This window comes from Vanessa tameamea, chromosome 28, assembly GCF_037043105.1.
Source record: "Vanessa tameamea isolate UH-Manoa-2023 chromosome 28, ilVanTame1 primary haplotype, whole genome shotgun sequence".
Taxonomy (NCBI): Eukaryota; Metazoa; Arthropoda; class Insecta; order Lepidoptera; family Nymphalidae; genus Vanessa; species Vanessa tameamea.
This window is the reverse complement of record NC_087336.1, coordinates 2,398,052-2,425,871: the sequence shown is the minus strand read 5'-3', so window position 1 is coordinate 2,425,871 and position 27,820 is coordinate 2,398,052. Positions and strand designations below refer to the sequence as shown.

At 34.0% G+C, this 27,820-nt stretch overlaps 1 protein-coding gene across 2 annotated transcripts; it reads right to left on the bottom strand.

Moving 5' to 3' along the window:
* Positions 1-221: 221 nt before the first annotated feature.
* LOC113391812 (acyl-CoA-binding domain-containing protein 5) lies at positions 222-27,414 on the bottom strand. Of its 2 annotated transcripts, none has more exons than XM_026627897.2 (9): positions 27,038-27,414; positions 7,736-7,847; positions 7,063-7,144; positions 4,582-4,732; positions 4,022-4,128; positions 3,334-3,415; positions 2,130-2,230; positions 1,481-1,610; positions 222-413 (listed from the first exon to the last, which is right to left on the bottom strand). In XM_026627897.2, exons 1-8 carry the CDS (start codon positions 27,096-27,098, stop codon positions 1,488-1,490), a joined length of 819 nt encoding a protein of 272 aa, XP_026483682.1. In that variant the 5' UTR covers positions 27,099-27,414; the 3' UTR covers positions 222-413; positions 1,481-1,487. The 2 variants fall into 2 exon arrangements, with proteins under 2 accessions (XP_026483682.1, XP_064075617.1); XM_064219547.1 differs by having other exon boundaries at positions 236-416.
* Between the last annotated feature and the right edge of the window lie 406 nt (positions 27,415-27,820).

The following is a 27,820-nucleotide window of genomic DNA, read 5'->3' as shown; positions in this document are numbered from 1 at the left end:
TTTAGATCGACAATCATGAAAAATGGTGTAGCAACACTTATTTTATAATTAAAAAAAAAAAAAAAATTATCATCCCATCGACAATAATAATAGAAAATGTAAAGATAAAATTTCTAGCATTTATTATAAAACATCCTAAACCATTTTTTATGACTTTTTAAAGACAAATAAAAATTAAAAACCAAGAAATTTCATACGTATAAAATTCCGAGAAATTAAAAAACCAACAACTGCTATCCCATTTCTAACAAATTCCCTTCCAAGTTTGCTTTTTAAATATTTCGAAAAAAGCGTGTGTTGCTACAACAGAAAAATACAGTTAAGTCATATAAAAACTATGTATGTAAAAATCACAATTTGTCGAATATCCAACGTACAACGTCTGCATAACACGCACCTAGTATCGGTAGTACCTGCTGGAAAACATATTATTATTATTAAAAGTAGAATCAATTGTTTTAAATTAACATGGTTATTTTTATTACTAACAGTATTTAAAACGGGATATTTACCCGAGAGTCTCGTGAACAAGAAGTTCGTAGATAATGTCGAAATATCGAGCTCCACCAAATAAAAATAAAAAACATGGTAAATATCCCGTTTTAAATACTGTTAGAATAAATTAGTTTTGTACGTTCTAACTTTATTTAGAGCGACAAAGTTGAACGATTCTCTTTACTTCAGAACTATAATTTTTAATCTCTAATAGATTTAGTAGTAGGGCTCAGAGGAAGCGTAGGTACCACCTAATCACATAAATTGTTGTGAATGATTGTTGTGTTCCTGTTTGAAGGTTGAGGGAGTCAGTGTTGATGGCTCAAGGGACATAACATCATAGTTAACAAGGTTGGTGGCGCTTTGGCGATTTAAGGGATGATAAATATTTCTTACAATGTATATAGTGGTCATCGCTAGTCTATCTATCCTTTTTTTTGTTCTCGCTAGAGAAACTCGTTACGGAGGGGGTGTTATGTGTGACTCGTCGGTGCCCATAACGCCTGGTACGCCTTGGTACAACTTTTTTTTTTTATGATATCGGTAGGCGGACGAGCAATGGCCACCTGATGGTAAGTGGTCACCAGCGCCCATATATAATGGCGTTGTAAGAAATATTAACCATTCCTTACGCCACCAACTTTGGGAACCAAGATGCTACGTCGCTTGTGCCTGTTGTTACACTGGCTCACTGACCCTTCAAACCGGAACACAACAATACTGAGTACTGCTGTTTGGCGGTAGAATATCTGATGAGTGAGTGGTACCTACCCAGACGGGCTTGCACAAAGCCCTACCACCAAGTAAATACCAACTAAAAACCAGCAATATCCTCTCTGTCTTTTACTGAGTTGGTCACGGAACCGTTACTACCATGACGCAATCTGCCTAATCATCTTTAATTCAAAAAAATGAAATGATAATGTCAATCTTTTCTAAGTAAAATAATCTCATAATGAACACGAGCTAGATTATGTCTACTCACTTTAAGGTTAAGTGTTTCTGCGCTGCAGGCGGGACGCGATGCGATACGCAATAAAAGGCCACACAGCGATGAGGATCAGCGTCGGTGGACTCAACTCTTGCCACGGCCACCGCCAGCCACGGGAGACTTGCTGCAAATAAATAAAACGAAAAATTATGAAACAGGGAACAGCCTGTATATGTAACCCTGCTTGAGGAAAGCCTCTTTCCTCCTCCGGAATTTAGTGGAATAATGTGCTACAATATTTTATTTATCTATATACTTTATCCCCCCCATAAAAGGAAAAAAGCCAAATAAACAACATTTGACAGCAAATTGACGCGATATCATTGGTCGAGAGCGTTTTGAACGTCGACGAAACTTTTATCGGAATCTTGGAAGTAAAATTAAAGCGGAAATAAGTAGTTAAGTGAAATAGTGTTGTATTATAAATAAATATATATTAACCATAAACTCTTAGTAGTGCACAATATAGCTGAGTTATTAGCAAATCGCATGAAATACATAAATTTAAGGTTTGTCTATCTTTTTTCCTATTAACATTGGAATAGTCTATAGTTAATATTTTGAATACATATCGTACTGTCAGCGTACAATAGGTGGACCGGTATGACGTCATTGTCATAAAGAATAATCAAAGGGTTCTCACGTCCAATATCCTCCTGTCGCCTTCCACCGCTTTCCTGAGAGCAGCCACGTCCGCTTCTAGTCTCGCGAGCACGCCTGGCAACTGTTCCAGCACCTTTAGATCTGAAAGATCAAAACACAAGCCCATATAATACAGTGTATTCATTTAATATAATTTTATTATGTTTATTTACATCATGTACTTATTAAATATTTTTTTATTTACTTGAAATATATATATATGACGGCGCATAGTGCGCCATCTTGTTTATTCATTCTGGTTGGAAAAGAGTGTCAATGGTTATTGAACGGCGCTCTAGTGAAGCGTCACGTCGGTGGTTTCGGGGCGGCCATCTTGGATCGACGGTTACATTCAGGATTTCCCGCGCACCACGTATACGACGAATCGCTAATATCCGACATTATATTTATTCTTTTGTAATAGATTCAGTGACTCATTAACGAATCGATATTGATGACTATGGTGAACATATCTGTGTAATTGATTTGTTTAATTAAAAACTTACTAAATTTGTGGATCGTTCATATATAAAATCGTTTGAATATACGCCCACTTATCTTGAATATATATGTATATATATATATATTTTGTACACTATGTTCAAATGCAAAGTTCCTTTTTATGTTATTGCATAAAATATATATTAATATAATATATAATTACTTGTGTTACGTTTTCGTACTTTACGAGATCTAAGAGATCTTTATTATAAACCAGTAGTTTCTCTATACGTTGGAGGAGCGAGGCCCCTTTAGCTGAGGGCCCACGTCACCCCTATCTTACTCCATCAGTGCTGAGCGTGTGTAATTATTTGCACAGATAACACGTAAGATCCAGTGAAATCCATTATGGATTGTGGGTGCATTCAAAAAGAATTGATATATATTTTAGAATCTCAAGTTATTCTTAAGCAATACATTCACTGTTGGACTTTGAACTGGTTCTTATAACGTTGGACTATCAAATGGGATACTTAATTGTGGTCAATTCCGCGGTATACGCAGCTGCTTGTCACTAGAACCTAATTAAACGAACCTTCTAAAGTCTAGCAGATAATTAATGCTACAACATTTACATTAGCAGACTGTAAATTTCCCACAGCTGGGCTAAGGCCTCCTCTCCCTTTGAGAAGGTTTGGAGCATATTCCACCACGCTGCTCCAATCCAAGTATAAGTTAAATTTCAAAAGTAAATTCACACTTACGTGTAAGTTGAGAAGTTATCTGATACGCGTGGCCGTTGCTGAGACGGGGGGGGCTCTGTGTTCGGACGGGTTCGATCTCGTTCTATAAAAAATAAAAACTACTATTAGCCTGACATATTTGCCTGTTTTAATCGGAGGAGGAAAGATAAGCAAAAGTTACATTTATATATTCTATGCGATTTGCAAATAGCTCCGCTAAATGCACTACAAACAGTGTTTGATTAATACATCTTTATTACTATGATAAAATAAAAAGTTCTAAAATAATACAATGATAAATGATACCGCTACGGACGGTTAAATTCAAACATTTTTTATGGGCCGACTCAGCGTTTTCTGTACCTCGAGAACTAGACCAGGGCTATCCAAAGTACAGCCCTCGAAATGCGCGCGGCCTTCGGCGTACGTGCGGCCATCGACGTATTTTTGATTTAGCGTAAATACGAATATTAGATAGATAGATATGGATAATTTTGAAGACAGCTTTTTGACTATCAAATGTACACTGACGAAGTTATTTTTGAATTTAATCAGCGTTTAGCAGATTTGTCTTCATTGGGGAGTACATTATCCTATTTTTTACCAAAAAGTATGAAAATTAGTAAAATTTGGGAAGGTATCTAGGACAGCCCTGAGTCCAGTTCTAACGAGAGAGTCGATGGTGATCATCCACCATCACCGTACTCACGACAGTATCGTCGACGGTGTCGATGAACTCGTCGTCGGAGTCGTGCCGCACGCGCGGCGGACTCGCGTCCTGCGTGGGCGACGACGCGCTGCTCACTGAGCGGGAATCTGGAAATCGATACACTCTGAAGATATATCGATAAAACTGACGAATTGAGATTTGTTGACTCGCTATTTCATTTAAAATCCTCTGGAAGCTCAATTCCAAGATCTGTCAAGAATTTCGTCTATATTCATTCGTACATTTATACTTCATTGCACCAATACTCGAAACTAAATTTGACATTTGGATTAACAAAAGTTCCATGAGGTGCAACAGGCGGCCTTATCGCTAGAACAGCGATCTCTTCCAGGCAACCCTTGGGCAGAGGCTGATTGTAAAACAAATGTGGGAAGAATTATTTTTGAATCAATCATATAAAATAAAATATAATAATAAACAAAATATAGAATTATTGATACTATAATGGCATATTTAGTCAACAAAGATACAATGTCAAATACATAAAACGATCAATATCTCTTCTCCATCAAAGCGGTTAATATAATTTAAATACTTACATATGGGCGAATTCTCGAGCGAATCATTCCTACACCTCGCGAGGATATCGCCGGCCACCAGTTGCAGGTCTGCGCTCGGAAAACCGTCTTCCTCATCACTGACCAAGAGGAAGGAAGCGACATCTCTGTTATACGACATCGTTTCCACTATCTAAATAAAAAAAAAACACGAAATAATTTATCTGTTTTTTTTTAGTTTATATTTTTGACACGAAGGCTGACTAGCAAATGAGATCCCTGATAGTAGACCAAACGGAAACTGAGATTTTATGTCACTTGTGCACGTAAATTAATTAAACTACCGTCAAAACAGACGTTTTCCGACAAAATTTGCCGTTTGAAGGCAGTATTGAAGGAATAGGCTATTTGACAATGCGAGAAATAAAGTGTCAATTATTGTAATCAGTATATATCATGAGTTTAAAAATGGTTATTTATTAACGATAGTTGAAAATTATAATTAATTTATTTAAAAATCCATAAATAAAAATGTATTTTTTTAAACGTTTGTCACGTGACACAAAACGCTCCTGATTCGTCCGGTTTATGATGACGTCACTTGCTTGTTAACCTCGTTTGCCTACTGTATTTGGATTATATGTGCCACAGATTACAATGCAGGCAAGTGACGTCACCGATCCCATTGCAGCGTCATATTGTCAAAGTAGCGTTTTCGCGCGCTATATAAATATTGAATTTTTAATTTGATATTTTTCAGCAAATATGTACTAGAATTAAAAAAAAAAACAACATTTACTTACTGGGTTTCTTAACCTTTACTAAATAATATAAAATGGATTTTAAAAACCAGTCAAATAGCGTATTCTATAGGATGGTAACGTAACCAGACAAGCTCAAACAGAGCCACCAATGGAAACATAGAGATAAATATGCTACATTTTAAAACGAGATGTGTCGTGGGAATCGCTTGGAACAAAGTTGCATTCGCCACATATTATGTAAAAAATAACAGAAATAACAGAATTATTAACAAGATTGATAAAAACTGTTATTAAAATCCCTGCGTAAATTGAAACATAATTTAAAAAAAAAATCTATACTAATATTATAAATGCGAAAGGCACGGCCAAACTACTGCGCTGAATTTGATGATATTTGATATGAAGCAATCTTGAACTCCGAGGAAGGGCATACAGTACTTTTTATGTCTAACAACTGGCAAGTTATCAAAAATATTTTAATCAAGAAATTAAAAACTTTGCCAGAGAGTAAACAAAATACTTTGCCCGGGAAAAATCAAATACTTTGCCAGGGAATAATCAAAATACTTTGCCAGCGAATAATAAAAATACTTTGCCAGGGAATAATCAAAATACTTTTCCAGCGAATAATAAAAATACTTTGCCAGGGAATAATCAAAATACTTTGCCAGGGAATTATCAAAATACTATGCCAGGGAATAATCATAATAATTTGCCAGGAAATAATCAAAATAATTTGCCAGGGAAAAATCATAATACTTTGTCAGGGAAAAATCAAAATACTCTGCAAAGGAATAATCATAATACTTTGCCACGAAATAATCAAAATACTATGCCAGGGAATAATCATAATACTTTACCTCCTCAACCGACTCGTTCGATAGCAAGAAAGGTTAATGAAAAATGACATTAATCACTAAACAACACAATCATTTTTACAAACACTACAATCGAAAATAAATATTTATTAAACATAATGAGGCTTTCTGGTTATCAAGTATTATAAAACTAGTAAAATCTCTTTGTCTACGTGGTATAACTAGAAAAAAATTATAGAACTTATTAACACAGATATGTTTTATTGTCCGGCACACTTAACAGTCCCATATAAACTATCTCGCTGGAATTATTAAAAAAAGGTAAATCTATTTCAAGTCTATGAAATGGTTTCCAGGAAATAATATTTCCTAGTATCAAGCTACTTATGAAAAACATCAAAATGGATTTTATATTTATCTTACAACGCCATGAGACATTGCGCCGTAAGTAATAATAACCCTCCCTTATGTCTTCAACGCGCCACGACCTTGAGAAACTTATGTCTCTAGTGCTTGTAAATACCCTCTCGCCCTTCAAACCGGAACACAACAATATTAAACATTCCATCATCATCCTCCTGCCCTTATACCAATTTTACTTGGGGTCGGCGCAGCATGTCTTCTTCTTCCATACTTCTCTGTCGGACGTCATCTCACTATTAACATTCTTTCTAACCATATCGTCTTTCACACAATCCATCCATCGTTTCTTGGAACTTTTCAATTTTCAATTTTTCAATATTGAACATTGCGGTAGAATATGGTAAAAAAAGCAAATGGAAATGCCGAACAATATGAACGAAAGTGAGCACTTTCGACGATCTAAGTTTTACCATTTAGACCTTCAGGCACATACTCCGTTCTCCTAACGATCCTCTGAATATCACTTAATACCAAATGGTCTAGGCTGAATGTATCGGCTTAATGAAAATATCCTGTACCTTATGTAACTCATTAACGTACAGCTGCATCGCTTCTTCCGACGACATGTCGCCCAATTTCTTCCAAGCCTCCCATTTCGCTCTAGAATTAATTGAATAATGTATTAATCATACTTATATTAAAACGACAACCGATATGGTCCAGTCGTTAGAGGACTTCTATGTGCTTAATCGTCGTGAGGAAACCTGGAAGTATCTAATTACAAACCCGCAAGAACAGAGATGATGAACTACAAATCTTCTACTCAAAGGGAGAGAAAGCGTTAGGCTAGCAGTGGGCCTTTAACGGGGTATATTTAATTTTCTTCATGAAAAAAGAGAAAAGATTTTTTTTAGTTACTTTTTTGAGATTTCTCGCAAATATTACTGACCTGATTGATATATATTTTACATATTAATTGAATGGTCATTCAGAATTACATCATGGTAATTCAGAAGATAAACCAACTACGTAGAAGATATAATAGTGCTAAAGTGAGGGCGTATCCGACGAGAAAGCAATACGACTCAATTGAAGAGTATTCATGCGTTGGACCAGATTGGCTTTACGTGCTATCCAGAACGAGAATATTAACCCAACCAACTTAAAAACGGCCTGCTACTGAGAATTTAGTGACAAAAGTACCCAATGAATCTTTATTTACATGACTCGAGTGAGTTCTCTTCAACTTACCTGTTGACAACATCCCAAAATCCTGGCTTATCCTTACTGCATGGCCCCTCTAGTGCTTGTTTGTAGAAACTGTAGAATTTCAGCATAATATCATTGCTAGGCTGGTATGATCCTGTAAGAAAAAAAAATCATTATGTATTACCAAATATGGAGGTTGACTAATAGCCCATAATTATCCCATAGCTGAGCAAACTCCTGCTCTTCTGTTAAGTAGTGGTTGAGCTTCCACCACGCGTGGTAGATTTTCATGAGATTTGTTTATCGTGTATGTTTTGGTGGTAGGGCTTTGTGCAAGCCCGTCTAAGTACAACCTACATATTACTTATTATTTTGTCAAATAGCAATGCTTAGTACTATTGTAGTCCGGTTGAAAGGGTGACTGAGTAGTGTAACTAGACACAAGGGACATATCATCATAGATCTCTAGGTTGGTAGTGACGATGTCTCACTTTATATTTACAGTGTCAATATCTGCCATCTACATATTTTAAATTTAGCAAATATATATGAATACAGTGTTGTGTAAGTATTACCACATATAAAATGTATCCAAATAAACCAATCCAAATAAGATTTAGTTCACATTATTAATGACATTTTAATAATTGTATACATCAGTAAAGTTTACTGAGATTGATTCAGAACGTATTTTTTTTTCGAAATTGGAAAGAAAATTTGTCGGTCCGACTGTACACGATAGCTGTCGTTCATTTTCTCGCAAATCTGACGATTTGTTGAATCATCATCAGCAAAGTAACCGTGTGCAAAACAAGCACACAATAAGAGAGAGAGGAAAAGAGCCAAATAAACAATATTTGACAGCAAATTGACGTGATATCATTGGTCGATAGCTTAATTGAGCTATGATATTCACTATGGATTTGAGAATAAATGGCGTTTTGAACGTCGACGAAACCGTTATCGTAATCTTGGCAGTAAAATTAAAATTGAAATTTGTAGTTAAGTGTAATAGTGTTGTATTATAAATAAAGATATATTAATCATAAACTCTTAGTATCGCATGAAATACGTGAATCTAAGGTTTGTTTATCTTTTTTCCTACTTCGAATATTGAAATAGGCTATACTTATAAACGTTGTGTAGCAAGTGTAATAAATATATTCCTCTCTTTCTGTCACCATTGACTTGACATTTGAAAAAAAAGTACAGTATAGCCCAACTCGTCGTCTTCATAGATTTTGTACATATTGTATTAACAAAATATAAAATTATAATGAATCACCTATGAACAATTATTAATGATTCAACAGGTCAGATTGGGAGCAAGTTCAGTGACGGTTCAAACCAAACTAAAATAGACCATAACACTATTGACATTAGAGACAATTTTCATTGTATGTAATTTTTAATTATTACAACAAACAAATAACGTCAAATTATTTATACATATATTTACATTATAATGAATTGGAAACGATATAAAATAAAATGAAATAATAATAAAGGAAAATTGCATTATCCGATCATTACGATATCGCATTTTTGTATTGCCAATATTTCGAAATCTACCACCGTTTCGGAAAGCAGCCTCCAGCGTGATAAAACGACCAGAAACTCGCATAGCTCTTTTAGGCAGGCAACACTGAATTTCCAAGTACTTATTTGTGTCTCTCATACATCTCACGCTCGGAGATAAAAGAAAACATAGTGTGGTATCTTTCATTTTGCTAATTTCAATTAAATTCTGCCACACGTGTATCCACGCATTGTTGAAGCGCGGTAGAATTAGATCCAAACCTTCTCCTCAAAGACGTCCTTAGCCAAACATTTACAGGCTCTTGACTTCGACCCTGTAACTCGCCAATATAAAGCGCTCCAGCACTTTAAGTTTTGTACCGTTCCACCGATCACCGTAACTGAATCACCATAAAAATTATACATGTTCAATACCATCGTAAAATTGTTAATACCGTTAGATTGTAAGGTAATAAAACTGGACGGATTTTAAACTGACGGAAATTTGTTAAAGCCAACTTTAAATGTAATTCAATACTCGAAAAGTATCTAACTCAAGATACAAATGAGTGGACCAGTGTAATTAATATCTTAGATCCCATTGTTAATAATACTGCTACATATTTGTCATAAAAGTTGAATGATGTTATTAACATCATTTTATAAGAATAAGAATTAGTAGGTATTAAACTGAATTATAGATGCACTGAATTGGTGTATCTTTTTAACGATCAAACAGATAAGAGTCAATAGAGCCTTATCATAATGAGACAAGTATATCATAACTATGCAAGCGAATTGAGCTGATCATTTTTCAGCAATAGAAGTATTGATTAGCAAGAAACTCGAAACTCATCGCAGGACATGAAATGTCAAAATGTGGTGTGAGGATTCGACTTCAATAATTATAAAATTGTGGGCTATTATCGTCCCCACTCCTTTTTTTTCTCGCTGGAAAAACGGATTACGCGTTTCCCCCACGTGAAGCGGGGCGGTATGTGGGACTCATCGGTGCCCAGGACGACACTAGTTCGCCCTAGTATACTACCCAATAATATTATAATACCCAATAAAAAATCAGCGGTACCCTCTCCGTCTATTCAGCGGGCGCCACAGGATCGTTTTCGCATGCTACCGTGATAGTAAATAGTAAGCAAAAGCAAATATTACTAAGTCCTTTAAATAAAAAAAAAAGCGTGTCACCGTAAGTCGGTTGTCAATCATAAGTGAGAAGTGATTTTTTGAAGAATCTCACTTAGCGAATGATCATTTCACAGTTCAAAATTGAGTCATTAAACAGTGCGTAATGTCAAGCAGATGTCGATTTACCAAAAGGTTGTCTTAGCCATATTTTCTCAAATGCCTTTACTTTACATTGCCCTCTGTGTTACCCCTACTATAACCTCACGGGCTATTAATTTGGGCCGCACTGCCAACTGGCAATCCATCCCATAACTATATTGTAAACGAATATAAGCCTTTCGGGAGGCCCTTGACAGAGGGGGTCCTAATATGCCAAAGTCAAGATAAAGACGACAAAGGGCTTGTAGCTGGTAAGACAAAACAAACAACAATAAAATAACTGTAAGACGGATTTCTGACGTCTCACCGACAGTTTTGCCTGTTCCTATTTCATAGCTCGCTTTCGCTCACGACTTTGCCTACTTACGAGAGGAAGAAAGCAAGGTAACCCATGTATTAAAACTGGATATGCAACGTTTATTTTAAATTTAATCTAAAATAAATCCAGGATTTTTTGCGTGATAGAGTAACGTTCATATATCCAAACTTTCACATTTTTTTATTTTTTTTATGATATCGGTAGGCGGACGAGCAAATGGGCCACCTCATGGTAAGTGGTCACCACCGCCCATAGAAAATGGCGTCGTAAGAAATATTAACCATTCCTTACATCAACAATGCGCCACCAACCTTGGAAACTAAGATGTTACGTCCCTTGTGCCTGTAGTTACACTGGCTCACTTACCCTTCAAACCGGAACACAACGATACTGAGTATTGCTGTTTGGCGGTAGAATATCTGATGAGTGGGTGGTACTTACCCAGACGGACTTGCACAAAGCGCTACCACCAAGTAAACACATTTATAATATTATTAGGGGGTTTTTGTACAATTTCAACTAAAAATTAACTACTGAATACCAATTGTACAGTTACCGAAGCGGCAAAAAAACTACCTGACCTATATTTGGAAAATGTGTAAAATCTACCACCGGCATTAAGGAAAACGTCCTTCCGAGAATGCGCAATTGATATTCTCTTTATCCATCATTCGAGGAATGACGATCGAATGCTCAGATAATTTTGGCCAAACACAATCTAATACGTTTAGTTTAACGTTGCGTTATACAACAATCACAGATAAGCGTAAAGCAGAAGTGAAAGTCGAACCGAAAAGTTATTTCGGTACTTTAATTTTTTTGTTACATTTCCATTCCATTCCATTTAATATATATTATGTAATTGTTATTTTACGATACTTAATATTAAAAACGGTATTATATTCAAAAGAAACCGGTATTCATATATTTACTAGTAGAGCATCCGAATTTTGTATCACACAATAAAAAGTAAGAAGTTATGTTTGATGGATTTAACGCCTAATGGGTACCTTGTTGCGTAACATATTTATAAAAAAAAGAACACGCATTCACTTTTAGACGCGAAGTTTGGGTGCTCGGGATAAACTATTTCTAAATCATAGAAAAATTGACATATTAGTTTGTTTTTATTATAAATTATTATTAATTTAAAGTTATTAATGTTATCGTTGATTGTCATTTGTTATTATAACATCAGATAGTAGTCTGTTCTTATTAAATAATAATTTTCACATCTTGTCGGTAAGAATAGTTCATAGCTTCATAATGGACGTAGGCCATTTAATATGTCCCATATTTTTGAGTTATAACGTAACATGTCGACGTAGTTCGAGTAAAATATTGTCTTTTGAATCGAACGCTGCCAAAAATGTAATACATACATGAAGCTTCATATGAGGAATTTTTAGATGTCATAAACGTTTTCAGTAAGGTCAGCGACAAGATCTATCTTTGATCGTCATATTGACATATTGCTTTTGAACACAACTTTTGCGTGTAATAAAAAATTAGAAACAAAGTTGTGAAAATCACGAAAGCCCATTTTTGTTTCCAATTGATTCATATCCAGCAGATACAAATGCGCACATAATGCATAATTGGAATGACCAGCTGCATGAAAGAACGGTACCATTTTCGCAATGGTTGACAAATGTAACTTCCAATTGCCGGTCCGTTCCGCCTCGATAAACTGCTTCACTAAAACCACCATTCGAAAGTACTGGATTCACAAAGCTGCTGTCGGTCCATTTTCTGACACCGTCTGCAATTTACTTTATACTCCTTGAATAATTTCATTAAAATTCTGCTGCTCAAGTCGATTTTCAACGGTTTCACTGTCAAATTGTTCCAACAAATTCTCGATTTCCATCTGCTCATCATCGGAAATTTGTTGTAAAATTATCTGACCTAAAGCCAACTGGGTGAGTAAGTGACCTCAGATTGCTCTAGCGTAAGCATGGCCTGATAACATCTTTTTCACTGAAACTGGAGCATAAATTAGAGAGAGAATTTCCTTCAGTCCCCTGCCACCCATGAAGTACCCAATGCGTCATAAAAATGACGTGATCCATTTGCTCATCATATTAAATGGTGTAGCAAAGGACAGACACAATAACGTGTATTTCATGAAGCCCGGAAAAGGCAAAATAGCAACATCCATATTTTCCTCGAACAGTCTGAAAAAGAAAAATTAGCCGCACATATTCTAACTTGTCAAGCTTTCACCGGATGTGACACAACTTCAGCTCTGTTCAACCAAGGCAAAATGAAATTGACCACACTTGTCTTTAAAGATACGCACATCGAGGAAGCTCTTAAATGCTTTAGCGACCCAAATGCGCAGCCAGACGAACTTAATGATGCAGGCGAAACATCATGGGGTTGGACGAGAGAATCGCATCGTTTGAGACCAGTTTTTACGACCCAGGAAGCTGAGCCACCAGATGTCTTGAAACTTGTTTCATGCAGATGTGCGAAAGGTTGCTCAACCGCATCATGCAGCTGCAGAAAAAGTGGGCTAAAATGCACTAAACTTTGCTGGTCTTGTCATGGCGAAACTTGTTCGAATATCAGAGAAATTGAAATCGATGGCATGGACGATGACGAAACAGACGCATTTAAGAACAGTCTGCTAAATTTTGGAGAGCCGCAAGATCCATCGCAAGATTCATCTTGATGACGAACCCGATGAGGCAAAAAACTCACCTGAGGAAAATGCAGGTAAGGTGGATATACTCGAGGACGGCAGCCCATTTGGACCAACGACCACGAAAAAAAGGCGACTTTTATGATGAGTAATTTGCGAGACAACAAAACGGTTTGAAAAAGTTAAATTACAAATTTAAGAGCTGTACTAGCTTTTATTCCACCAGTAAAACTGATGATGGAATCCAATATTTTAATTTATAATAAAAATGTTCTGTATGTTACAAAAAGCTGCAAAGTTGAAGTTGCAGGGGTAAAAAAGTTACTTTTCACCCCCGTTATTAACAAATATCACTGTTTTTTAATAATAAACAATGTTTGGTATGTTGCAAAACGCTGCAAATTTAATATATGTTGCAAAATGCTATAAATTATGATAATTGCAAATTTGCAGCGTGTTACTATGTTTTTTACCCTCTTATTCACCAATATCAATGTTTTTCAATAATAAACAATGTTCCGTATGTTGTAAAACGCTGCAAATTTAATATACGTAATAAAATACTATAAACATGATAATTGCAAATTTGCAGCGTGTTACTAATTTTTTTAACAATGGTATTAACAAAAAACGCTTTTCACCCCTTTTCAACCCTTTCCCTTCAACCCACGACGCTGCAAAATCACACGGTAAGTTATTTTACCTTACTACACAAACCCACAAAATTTCGCCGAGTTACGAATTTGTTAGGGATTTTGGGCTTTATTGACTGGACTATACAGGATACATACAAGATACATAAAGTGTTAATTTGAAACACTTACGTAGACACAAATAGAATTTCTTACATCGCAATTCGAATCGATATTTTAAGAAATATTACGAGATATTTAAACAACGCGTGTAAAACTACGCGACACGTTTTGTAAGATGCAACACATACTAGAATAACTAAGAAAACATAAATGGCATAAAGACCCCCCCACACACACACACACACACAAACAAACAAAACTTAGTAACTAGAAAAATACGATCCAAAATGATCCCAAAAAAACGATCAACGTAGGTAGTTACAAATATTAAAGTCAACCATTATTTTATCCTAACTTAAATCTGTGATCAAACACAATTTTAAAACAAAACTAAGCTAAATCAAAGATCAATTATTTGATTTCAATTCGCATTGAGAATAAATTCCAAACGAAAAGTTAAAACACTCCCATAAAATTGCCGCTTATTGCTACCTACAATTAATTTACTTCGTTATCGAGCGGTTTTTCCGAACCGATACGACTTTGGAACCTTCAAGAGCGTACTCCTTCCTGAAAGGCCGGCAACGCACCTGCAAGCCCCCCGGTGTTGCAGATGTCCATGGGCGGTGGTAGTCACTTTCCATCAGGTGAGCCACCTGCTCGTTTGCCACCTCTAACATAAAAAAAAGGTATTAAATATTCAACGACGAGACCCAATCGAGCGTCCAATGAGCATGTAAGACGTCATTGCATATATCGATTTCAAACTCCAACCAAGTCTAGACGAACTTAAGTTTATTTGAATTCAATCCTTTCAAGAATATTTAAAAAAAAAAAAAACTTTGCATAGACTTATACTAAAATATTAATGTCCTCCTGACCAATTTCAATCATAGCTGTCAATCTCAAGGGAGTCTCGATAACCACTCAAGACATATTATATTCCTAATGTGTGCGTAAACACAGGTACAAAATCATTCCCTCACTCTCGTCATCCGATGGGACCGCAAATCCGACAGGATCGGAATGAGTTAAGGCGCAGGACCATCGGCATTACTTATGGACGACTACGGACATTATTTTGACAGAAATATCCAGTATCCTTTTATTCGACCTCCGTGGTCGAGTAGTGTGTACACAGGTTTTCATGGGTATGCCACTCCGGGGTCCCGGGTACGATTCCCGGCCGAGTCGATTTAGAAAAAGTTCATTAGTTTTCTATGTTGTCTTGGGTCTGGGTGTTTGTGGTACCGTCGTTACTTCGGGGCCGAACCGATGTGTTGTGAACCCAGGATCTCTGGATCTGCAGCCTGATGTCTAGGCACAAGACCAACCAAGCAAACAATATAATATGCTAATAGTAAGGTCATTATCACGAGCTAACGTAAAACGTAAGTAAACCAATCATCACTATTTCTACCGCCAAAGATATACTCTGTTTATATGCAGAGTGCAGACATACTCTGTACTCTGTAAATATCAGTGTCAGTAACTCTACAGAGTTGAATTACCTGAATTTCGGCTAGGAGATATTATAGTACACGAACACGTGCAAACACAATTGCTATAGTCTGATCGGACTCATTTGCCATACCATATTTTAGAGCTACTAATTAAAAAAGATACCAGAAAGGTAAGCTTAAATTAAATAACGTAAGATATCAAAGGAGGCAGCCAACGACCAACGGACCAAAAAATATACTAGTAAAGTACCTATAGCGCAGTGCTGCCTAAATAATGTAACCACAACACCCTGCACAAGATAGCTTGTTCTTTTTGATATATGTAATTTTTTTCTGATCGACATAACTTTGCAATGATGAACATATTATTTTCTTAGTTTAATGATTTTAAAAATAATAAAAATATTTAAAAAAAACTTCTAACTCATAAGTCTCTATAGATTCGAGCGTTATCCGAAAATTTTAAGACTTTTTATTGCTTCGAAGTAAAATTTAAATAGAAACACTGAAAATAACAGACGCTTGTACAATATTACATCGGTCGGACGGTAGGGACGCGAATAACAGGCAGAAACTGCTACAAATATCGATTACGAAAATCCTTATTAAAGATCATTGTTAAGTTATTGTTACGAACGGGCGTACTATTGGTTGGGGTCTCTTTAGCTGGTATAACTCGTTTTAGAAAAATATGTTAAAACAAAATGGAATTCTAATTTGAATTACGCATTCCATCGTTCCATCGACTGTTATATATGTTATATTTTCTGTTTCTGTCTTGTCTATCAAAAAGATCAAGCTAACTTGAACAGGGGGGTAAAAGCAAAGTATGCACGCACACTAGTAAATTATTTTGACGTTTGGCGAGTGTCAAACGTAGCTGTCACACACGTCAAGGTAATAAAGTTGGCTCGTTTGTTTTCGCTAATTTGTATTGCGACACTCTACCGTAAGTTATCTTATACATGTTATGAATTAATTTTTAGTTGTTATAAATTCACAATCTTATACAACAACTGTATCAATATATTTGTAGTTAACGGCACGATTATTGCATTATTTAAAAAAGGAATCTCTAATCGACTATTTAGAAATTTGCAAAATTATTCGCTTCTAAGGTTTGTCAATGAAGACGAATTAAAAAAAAAAAATTTTGTTACCTACATTCAAGACTAATGTGTTTTAAATTTAGATTTCAAAATGTTGTAGTTAACAAGCACTGAGTTTCAAAATAAGTATGTCAAACGATATGTGCAACATGTTCCCAGCACTCGTCCGGACGAACTGCTGTCTGTAAACTGTCTATTGCTTTTGTAAAGTTATCGACGACCGTCTTTGCAATAACGACAGATTCGATCTTCTTTGTAGGGATTTATGCAAGCTCGTCTGTGTACCTCCCACTCATCAAATATTCCGTCGCCAAACAGCAACATTTGGTATCGTTTTACTCAGGTTCGAACGGTCAGCGATCCAATGTTACCACAGGACGTACCTTTTAGTTGCCAAGGCGGTGGTGGTGGCGCAGTGACTATTTAAGAGATGTTAATGAGCGTTACTGACGATTACCTTGTGGCTCATTTGCCAATTTGCTTACGAATTATAAATAAAAATAAAAGGGTCAAGCCGATATGTTAAATATTTTATGTTATACGGTATCTATATGAATGACCGAAGTTCTTCGAGCTTTCTCTTGTCTATGTTTTTTTTTTCTGGTAAATGGATTTTGGTCACAGATGAATTTCGATGGCTGAAATAACGTGTTCGTTAAAAACTATCGGGTCTGTCGTTTCTCCAGCAAAAACTACTGCGTCCTCCATTGAAAAAAATGATCAAATTTCACTTTCGTATTACTTTTTGATAGGAAAAAGATAAACTGAAGCAAGAAAAATTTACAGATGACTCAATCCACCTGAAACATTGCCTTGATGTTTATCATGAACGGCCCTGAAGTCTCAAAATAACTCAATAATAAGGTCGCGAACTCGAGAGATGAAGCCTCGCGTGTCCTATTTCAGATGGCCCTAAGGCGGTCGGTATGGCCTCAAGCTGCCTAACGCACTAGTGTGTGAAGAGCCCGGCGAGTCAAAGGAATATATCACATAACAAGTACCACGACTTCATCCATAACAAGCATACAATAAAATTTTAAAATATAACAATGAATTTGGGTCAGTTTAATTATATATCCATGCGAGATTTGCAGGAAGGAGATAACATTATCAAAAAATATGCAATAAACGTAATATAACTTATATTGATGAGTCCATCATTGAAGGCCTGGCCGAATACTATCCAAACAAGAGTAGGAAACTCACAATGACCCATTATAGCTGTCTTAAAACATCTGGGTCACTGAAGAAGGCATGAATACATAAAAAAAAATACACCAGAAGCCATAGACGAGCCAAATTGTAACAAGATTCCGAGTCCAGTAAAAATTCAACATCCAGATAAAATCAAACAAGACAATAGAATAGATACACAAAGGCAAAATCTCTCTGAATGTCTGGAAATCAACATTGTTTTTCTGTATGTGGAAAATGAGCTGAACGCTCATCTGATGGAAAGTGACTACCCATGGACATCTGCAACACAGTGGGATTTGCATGTGCGGGTATTTTTTGCCTTGCACCACTACCACGTTAAAGCAGCGTTCAGCAGTCGTTTTTCCAAGCCGATGTGACTGGAGAACCTTCAAGAAAACCTACTCGTTTCTTAAAGGCCGGGCAACGCACCTGCAAGACCCCCGATGTTGCAAATGTTTACGAGCAGACAGTCATATTATAGTCAACACGCCTGTGAAGATTGCTTTTTTTTAGAAAAACCCAAAAACATCAAAACTTAATTCTACAAATTAGTAAGAACTGAGAAAAGATATTGTTTTATGGGTCATTGTCAAATTTAGCGCAGCTAATCGTGACTAAAAATGATAAAATTATAAAAAAATAAAAATACGTATACTTGAGTTTTCTTTTCGTCAATGCCTGTGAAAACAATTGAACATGGTCTATTACTTTTGGCCGCGAGGTTTAAGTAATAATTAATAATTTATTCCAGATTTTGTGGCTTAGAGTGTAAAAAAAATACAACTCTGTTATCACAACGTATTAATTTTTATTATAAAATTTAAACAACTCAGTCGCAATAATTTTAGCATTAATGGAAACTACAGTATTTTTTCTTATAAATACACTTGAAATAACATTTTTTTTTTCTAATTTAACAATCATTAAGTTATATTCTAAACAACTTTGTTACTTTTTAAACGTTTGCAACCATTAAATTGTATCGAAATACTACAAATATTTATATATTAATTGCTAACTGAAACATATGACTGTAAAAATATCTAACAAGTTAAAGTATTTATATAATAACATACTATGACAACTATCTTTTTATAAAAATCTTAATTAAGTCCTTTAATTTTTGGGACAGAAAAGTAACAGAGTTGTAGCGCAGTAACATAGTTGTTATTTTTTTTTTCTTACTTTACTAATCAGACTCTTTATGATTGAGATCATAATTATAAACATAAACTTTAATATTAATAACAAGGTTATCGACGGTAAGTTTTTACCAATGTATACTTAACTTTACGAAAACAAAAATAAAAAAAATCTAAAACATAACTGAAAAGTGAAAGTTTCTTAATACTCAAATATGTCTATAGGAGTATCAAATTGGTAGTAGGATATTCTTGTACCTTTACATACTTTTTTAGGCTCTGGAACAATAGCAATTAAATTATCAAAAGGCACATAAGATAAATCAGACTCAACTAATTTAAATTTGGTTGCAGTATGATCCATTGCCTTAAAAAACACAATTTTAACCTCACCATCATCTTCTACTTCAGATAAGGCCTTACCCAAATATATGTAGTCTTGTTTTGAGCTGGAAATTTTAACCAAGACACAAACACCTTGTTTTATCTTATTAACATGAATATTCTCCTTCTCAATCAAAACATCATGACTTTGCTGTGATGTGCTGGGTTGTTCTATCAAATAAGCGTTGGAAGATTTTTCTTTTAATGACATTAGAGGAACATCATCTTCGGAATCTGAACTGTAGACAATGCTGTAAAACCCTTTTACTCGCTTTTGGCACAGGTTGCTTATATCAGACAGATAACCGTTGTAGCAAGCGGAAGTAATTGAATTTTCTATGGTATTTTGGAATGGAATATACCGTTTCGGTTTCATGCAAGAGCAAAAGCCACGCTGACAAAAACAACTCAAATTTCTATATTTGAGAACTCCAAACTCGTCAGTGAAAACTTGATGGACTTTCATGGTACCTACTAACGGTACGATATGCTCCGGGATCTGCTTTGAACTTTGCTCAATATCTTCATTGGTTATCAGATGTAATCTAATTTTACTAACGTCTTTCAAATTAAGATAGAATTTTGTAGCATCAGAGATGTCAGTTCCACGTGCAACAAGTTGGTCAGCAGTACGTTTCAAAAATCCGCCTATCCCATCTGCTGCACCTTTGCCATGGCCCGCTTCAAAAAAATTCCACGTAACTTTAGTGTACTTGTACTCGGAGAATAATTTTGTGCAAATCAGATAAAAGTTTTGTTTTTGGCGGTATTGAGTGGCTGGGCCGTCTGAAAATACATGCAGAATATTAACTTCAGGAAATTTGTCACGAATTGAAGCGAAGATGGGGTGAAGATGAGCCCATATTGCAGCTGGGTTGTGTGAAAGGTTTCCAGAGAGGGTACAAAATGATGATATATCTATCTTATTATTTGAACAACGACTATAAATCACTCCCGTATGTAAGGATATTTGATTTCGGGAGCCTCCAAAATGATGAGATTGCACTTCTTCGAAAAATTTGCAACTATTATTTTCGCTGAAATCAATATGCAGCGCAATTTCATTTTTGCCCAAGTCATCTATACATTTTCTGTAGTTTCTGTATTGTGTCTTTATGTAATATATGTGTCTTTCAAATTCCTTTAGTGTAGCTTCAAACTTATCTATTAAATCTTTTCCTGTACTCTCTTTCTCCTCTTTGATACTTTTTGTAACTTTGATTTTCTTTCCTGACTTCTCTATCACTTCAGTTTTAGTTAACCACTGAGGATATTTTATTACTATTTCGTCTTTGGATGTATCATAATTTGTTGTATTTGATTGACATACAGAGCAAATGCTTGTCATGCATGCTGGTGAATCAAAGTCGCACACTTGGTTTGCAATAATCCTGTTTAAATCTGAGCTTGGTATCATTTTGTTTTTGCACAAAGCAATTGCTAAGTATTGGATATTAGTGTGGATTCGGCATAAACATGTCTCTCTGGCAGCAACAGTCGGAAGCAAAACATAAAATGGTCGATATCTTGTAAAAGTTTTGTAGCTGCATTTCAATGCAGGATTTTCACGTTTAAATGATAGGTAAAGGTTCTTCATATTATCAAGTACGTAGCGCTTCTGCATCTTATTTTTCTTAAGAGAAACGGTTTCCTTTTTGCCAGCAGTCGCTCTTGATATGTCGTCACGTTCAAAAAAATCCTTAATTTTGTTACTTAAAACTTTTTTCTTAAGCAGAGGTTGTGTTTGTCGTATGTAGCCTTGGTCCACAGCAAGACATTCTTGAATTAGTTGTTTCTTTTGTCTAGAGAATTTAACAGCCTGTTCTTCAAATATCTTCTGAATAGCATATTTCTCCTTCCGGCTTTTTATATTTTCATAACGTTTTTTAATAGCTTTTGATAAAATTTCGTATTTCTTTTGATTTTCTTGACTACCTTCAATATTAGATCTTTTACGTTTTTCTCTATTGTACCTTTTTTTATACTTTTCGTATCTCTTGTTTATTGCTTCTAATTGTTCCTTTAATTTTATATTGTCTCTGAATAACTTGGATCTATTTCTATGCACTTTCTTTCTGCCGCGAGAAGCTGCCGATGTGATAGAGCTGGGAGTTAATTCACGGGAATCAGATGGCTGTGGCGTAGACAAACGATGATCAGCATTTGGAATAAGCTCATGTTGATCTGAAGGGGCTGGGCTATTGAAACGGGAGGGTGACGACTTAGGAGTGTGCATAACAATACGAAGTGCTCTGACCCTATTTTTACGTCTAGCATTTGCAGATCGCCATTTCTTTTTTATCGCTCTATGTTCACGAGCTGATAAATCTCGCACTAAGCGTTTGTTTGCATGGTATCTCTCTCGATCTTTTTTTTTAGATTCCTCTTCCTTTTCAGGATTATTTTTACGCCTTTCACGGTATTGTCGCTGTTTCTCAGCAGGCGTGAGAGGCATTTTGAAATGTCTCAAAAGTAAGAAATGAAAGAAACACAGTACTTAACCTGAAACAAGATTTTTGAATTTATTTAAATAATATACATTTCATTTATACTACTAATGCAAATAAAATAATACAAAAAATCAATTTATTAAAAAAAAAATGTTTTAAGCATGGAATTTAAGTGCAAAGTTATAGAATTTAGTTATAATTCCACTCTGTTATTTTGTTAACAACTCTGTTACCGTGCGGTAGTAACAGAGTTGCATAGTAACAGAGTAGTAAATTTTACATATTATAAAACATATATCATAAAATAAGGATTAAAACAAAAATAGTTTATTCATATTTAGATTAATTGCCACTTTGGAAACATACTCAACATAAAATAAATAAAAAATACGTTCATCTACTTACGTAAATAGTAGGTAACAAAGTGGATACACAATAAAAACACGCGGTGTGATCCACGCCTCGCGGTCGACTAACACCTTCCGTACCCCGGCAACTGATCTCCCGATCATCCACAATGAATGCCCACTTCCCGCCCAATCTAGTACAAAATCTAAGCAGCGCCATCTCTATTTTGCATTTCAAATTAGTTGGTAACATAACATTCCAGTCGATTCACACCATACGCGGGACAAAGTTTTAGAAAATAATTAATAATTAGAATTGTACTGCTTACCGGTTTTGAGAAATATTTTGTAATATTAACCATAATCTGTTAGTAGTTATAATTTATTTAAAGTGTGTTCATATAGTAGAAATAACATTACTTTAAACTTTTTGTAACAGAGTCCTACTAGGGACACGTTGATTTTGTAAGGAAAACCGCTCTGTTACCAGAAACAACCACACTGTTACTTAAAAAAAAACTAATAATATCAAAGTTAATCTTAATTTTATTAAACAGTGTTTATTTATGTGACGTATTGTGTTTTTAATGTATTTTTATACGATGATGTGTATTATATAATCCTAATTAAAAAATTACACGACTCAGGGACTAGTTTACCTGCGCAAAATTTGACGACGACCCTTATATCACAAACATTATATAATTAAGATTGATAACGAAATAATATATAAATTAACTTTTAATCACATGCTAATCTTTTGACGTAACTTTATCATTGGTATGAGATACATATATTTTGTGATTATTGTTCCTTTATTTAGAATGCCGTACTGTTACCGTATTTGCGAGTACATTAAATACATGGTTATTACGTCAATGGTCTAAATTTGAGGCAGGCGAAACCGCGAAGCGCAGCTTCTTATATAATAATACTAGATGAACCAACTTCCAAACCCCGATTCACTATTTTAATCAGTGAGTAGTATTTCGCTTTTATATACAGAATATTATATACTAATAAACTTCTGTGAAACACGCAACATCTGATATAAATTTTACGTTTATTGGTTAAGTATTTACTTTAAAAAAGGTTCTCCTCTTTTTTTTTGGTTTAGAAAGATAGGTTGTACGACTAACTATAGACCGCATGGCATCAAATGGCCTGTCTGCTCGTCAATCTCCGTCTATTAAAAAAAACATCACAGATGTCGTGGGCAACAATTTATAACACATTAAAAACAAGAGAACATATCCTTAATTACTTCCTTTTGAAATCTCACCAACATAATGGAACGAGTATGTTTTACATAACACGCTATAGGAAAGTGAATACAAATATTTCAGTATGCAAAGTGGTTTGTTATGTTAGTCCTATGTTAGTATACCAATGGAGCTAGACGGAGCACGTGGAACAAACAAGTAAAGCCAAATTAAGCCATTAATTTGTAGATATATGTATTTTGAACAGGCGTTCGATATTTCAAAGGTTTTGGGTGTTGTACTTAGAGTTGCCAGTGTATAAATAATACACCCTGTAAAAATTTAATATGTATTCGTTTAACCTCTGAAACTAATGTCTTCAATATTGTAATAAAACTGAACCACAGTTCTAATATTGGTAGCCTGTACAACTTGCCAAACGTTGCAGAGAGCGTTTTTTTTTTTATTTCTTACACCTACTTCTGTATTGCATATTGAAACTCGTAAATAATTAACAAACATATCTAAATATATACTTCTCATTAAAAATAAAATCATTAATTTTATCTACGAGTGGCAATACATTAAAAGGAAAAAAAATAACTCACAATGACTTCAACGAAGGACACTCGTACGGGTTTGAGTTCCTAGTTCATTCGTTTACATTTGTAGTTTTAATCAAATACTTGGACGTAAGAGATTATACCTTTGCCAGTACCTCTGAATAAGTTTTTTTTAACGACCTTACAAACTTTGTCCGATTATATTTTTCTATAATACTCAATCTCAACATGAAGTGAAATGTCTCTTTGTTGGTAAAATATTATTTAATACGACTTGTACTGAAATATTCTCCCTGCTCAAATGTATAGAGAATATTTTGATCGGTTGTACGGTATAAAAGTTAAATAGGTACAAAATATACACAGCCGGCCAAAAGATTGAGATCACTTGTAAGATCTTCTTCGCCATCAAAATATTTCGAAAGTATATATGATAAAGATCTAATTTGAACACTTGCGTATTCTATTATTATTAAAGAATATCTAAGAGGCACATTTTTGTATATTTTTATGTTATCATCCGATAAAGTTTAAAGAGTGCCGCGCAAGGACCAGGTGGTAGTCATTGGAATATTATTATGAGCTGCTCATTACTATTTTTTTTGGGTCTGTTTCGAACTTTAAGATTATCTCAGATTCCTAAAACATATTTTTCGCCGGAGTTTTAATAGAGTTTTTTGATGAAAAATCTGTATAAAATATGAACGTTTTTTTTTGTTTTCTTTTCGATGTACGTATTAGCCGGCAAGTATACGCATTTTAAAAAAAATAACATAAAAGATCGTCACTGGTCAGTCGGCAGATGTGAAATATCGAAATCAATGATTATTGAATTAATTTATGCTTCAAAAGAACCAGAAGAAAAAAACATAGATTTTTTTGATAATTTTAATAATATATAGCTACGGTATAGCAAGTAGCGCATATATAGCTTATATAGTATGCGCGCCGCAAGTATATATATGGGGTAGGGAACGGCGGTGGAGGGGGCATGAGAGTTATGTACATGCCCTATAACGCCAATAGAAGTGAACATTAAAAAGAAATTAGCCTATAATCGAGTAAGTTGTTTATTGTCAAACATCACCAAGCATCATTCGCCAAAACTGATTCTTAATATCAAAAGGTTATCAGCATACAATGAGAGTAGCGTGGATTACAAAGAACAACAACACGAATATTACAGTAATTGTATGTTTGAAAACATTGCATATCAAACTTAGTAAATAAATTTAAGCATACATTTAATCTTATGTAAGTTTTAACTGTGCATATAGTCAACACAATGTTGTAGTACACACAAGTTTATACATATATATTTAACTATATTTTGAAATCTACGTTACGAGTGTCATATTTACTTAGAAGCAATAGTATCGACAGTCTTGCTAGCTACAAATGAACCTATCCCAATTAATGAATGACTTAGGCTAAGGTCCCAATAAGGATTGTACATGGAACTAAAACTCTAATTGGAGTCAGTAGAACCTTATAAATATCTTATAAGTAACTATTAAAACTTATATTTTTTATATCTAGTAAAATTAAAAACATATGTAAATTATTATTTCAATATAGAACACATTTGGAGGTTCTCTGAGAGTATAAAGGGGTATTATTTGTCAAGACATTTACACTCTTTTATTAAGGCAATACCATACTGTAACACAATAATAAAACATATAGATAATAAATAAACTGGTTAAACTTCCACATTAATATTAACATTGATAAAGACTACAGAATGTTTTAATATTTTAAAAATAATTGAAATAAATTAAAAAGTAGACTATAACAATTTATAAACTATCAAAACAAAAATAAAAAAATATATAAAGTCTGAGTAAATTTACATTTATTAACACATCAGCCCAAAGGTCAGAAAATGCTAAAGCAATAAACGCAATGCAAATATCCATCTCCAATTCCAAATTATATCTATGTGCCGTTTGTACTTAAATGCTTAGACCTTTGTGTATTACTACTAAAAAAAAAGTTACACCTCTATTAATTTTTCATCTATATATTAATGTCAGCAGTACAAGTTCTTTTTTCAAATTCACAATTCTATGAGAAAATGCTAATAGCATTATGGCCATTATTACACATACTCTTGATTTGTACATTAGATATTTTATTAACCCATATAACTTGTTAAATTTAGTTAAGTCTGCAATGTCAATAATCCTAATATATATAATGATAATTTTTTTTAAATTCCCTACAGTATACAAAACTTATTTTACAAAAAGAAATTACAGATTAAATATATAATGCATACAGATAGTATATAGACAGAGTTATCACTTATAGTGATCTCACCCTAGTATATATAAATAAGATGTAAACAGTATATTATTACCAGTATTATTCAATGTTTACTTCTTTTTATTTTAATTAATTATTTTCATTATCTGTATTAAATCTAATAAAAAATCTTTTTTGCAAATTACCATCTATTTTTACGGGGTAATCTTCAAAATGGAAAAGAATTACAAATACAAATTATTATAAGAAGTATTCCAAGGTACCGTTTAGTATTTACTTCATCAAAATTGGATGGGTCTATTAAAAATTATGTCAACTTATGTTAACTTATGTGTTTCAATTAACATGATTTCATTCAAGTAAAACATGAGGAAACTTGATAATGTATGGTGTTTGAAATGTTATATTAGGAATGTTTTCCTATCTCATACTCATGTATCTAGCAGCTTTTTTTACATACTCATAGTATTTCTAGTACATTTTTAATTATTTCAGAATTAGATCTACTTCTATTTAAGAATCAATTATAATAACAAAATATACATAATTAATGTTTAATAGAAGCTATCAACAAAATGTAATTATGGTTAAACTGATATGATTATCAAGTAATTAATTATATATCGAAAGCATAAACTTTGTTAGAACGAAACATTTCAAAATATTTATAATACTTACCACTTTTTGGTAAACTCTTGATAACATTGACCGCTGCGGTGAATTTTTCTTCTAAAGACATTTTCACAAATCACAAAACTTGAGAAAACAACTTAATGCACTTTGGACTTTAAATAACACTGTTTTATTACAATAAAACTACGAATCACATACTCGTTAACGTGTTATTGCGGAATTATATTACAGTATTATACAATTAATTTCAAATACTTATGATATTAAACACAAAATTAATGTCAAAATGTTATCCTATCCTACGTCAATCTTCGAATTTAACATTCACAGACTAGTCAAGCAGTCGTGGCCTTCCGTCGGACTAGAAAAAAGAAAACCAATTGATTATGATTATGTACCTATCAAATAAAATAAACTATAGTGATGAGCTTAGCTCATCGAACTTATGGGTCATGTCATTATTTTTGACAGTAGAGTAGAGTAAAGGTTTTGTGTTTTAATGTATATTTAAATATTATTTCTATCCACTGAATATTTTTGAAATCAAATATTTACTGTGTTTACATGGACTGAAGTACAGTATTTAAAGCAATTGTTGTATTTTTTCCTTCATAATCAAGCAATCGATAAGCAAACTAAGGATATCATTTAACAATATTTAAATAAATATTAGACAAGTGTTCATTATTTAAAACATAATTAGTTTATGTTTTAATTTTCTTAATGTTACATAAAATGAAACCTTCATTCAAAATGAAATTGGGAAATTGAGTTTGAGTTTTTGTAAAAAGTCGATTTTTATAATATGATAAACATCTCTAATGGATA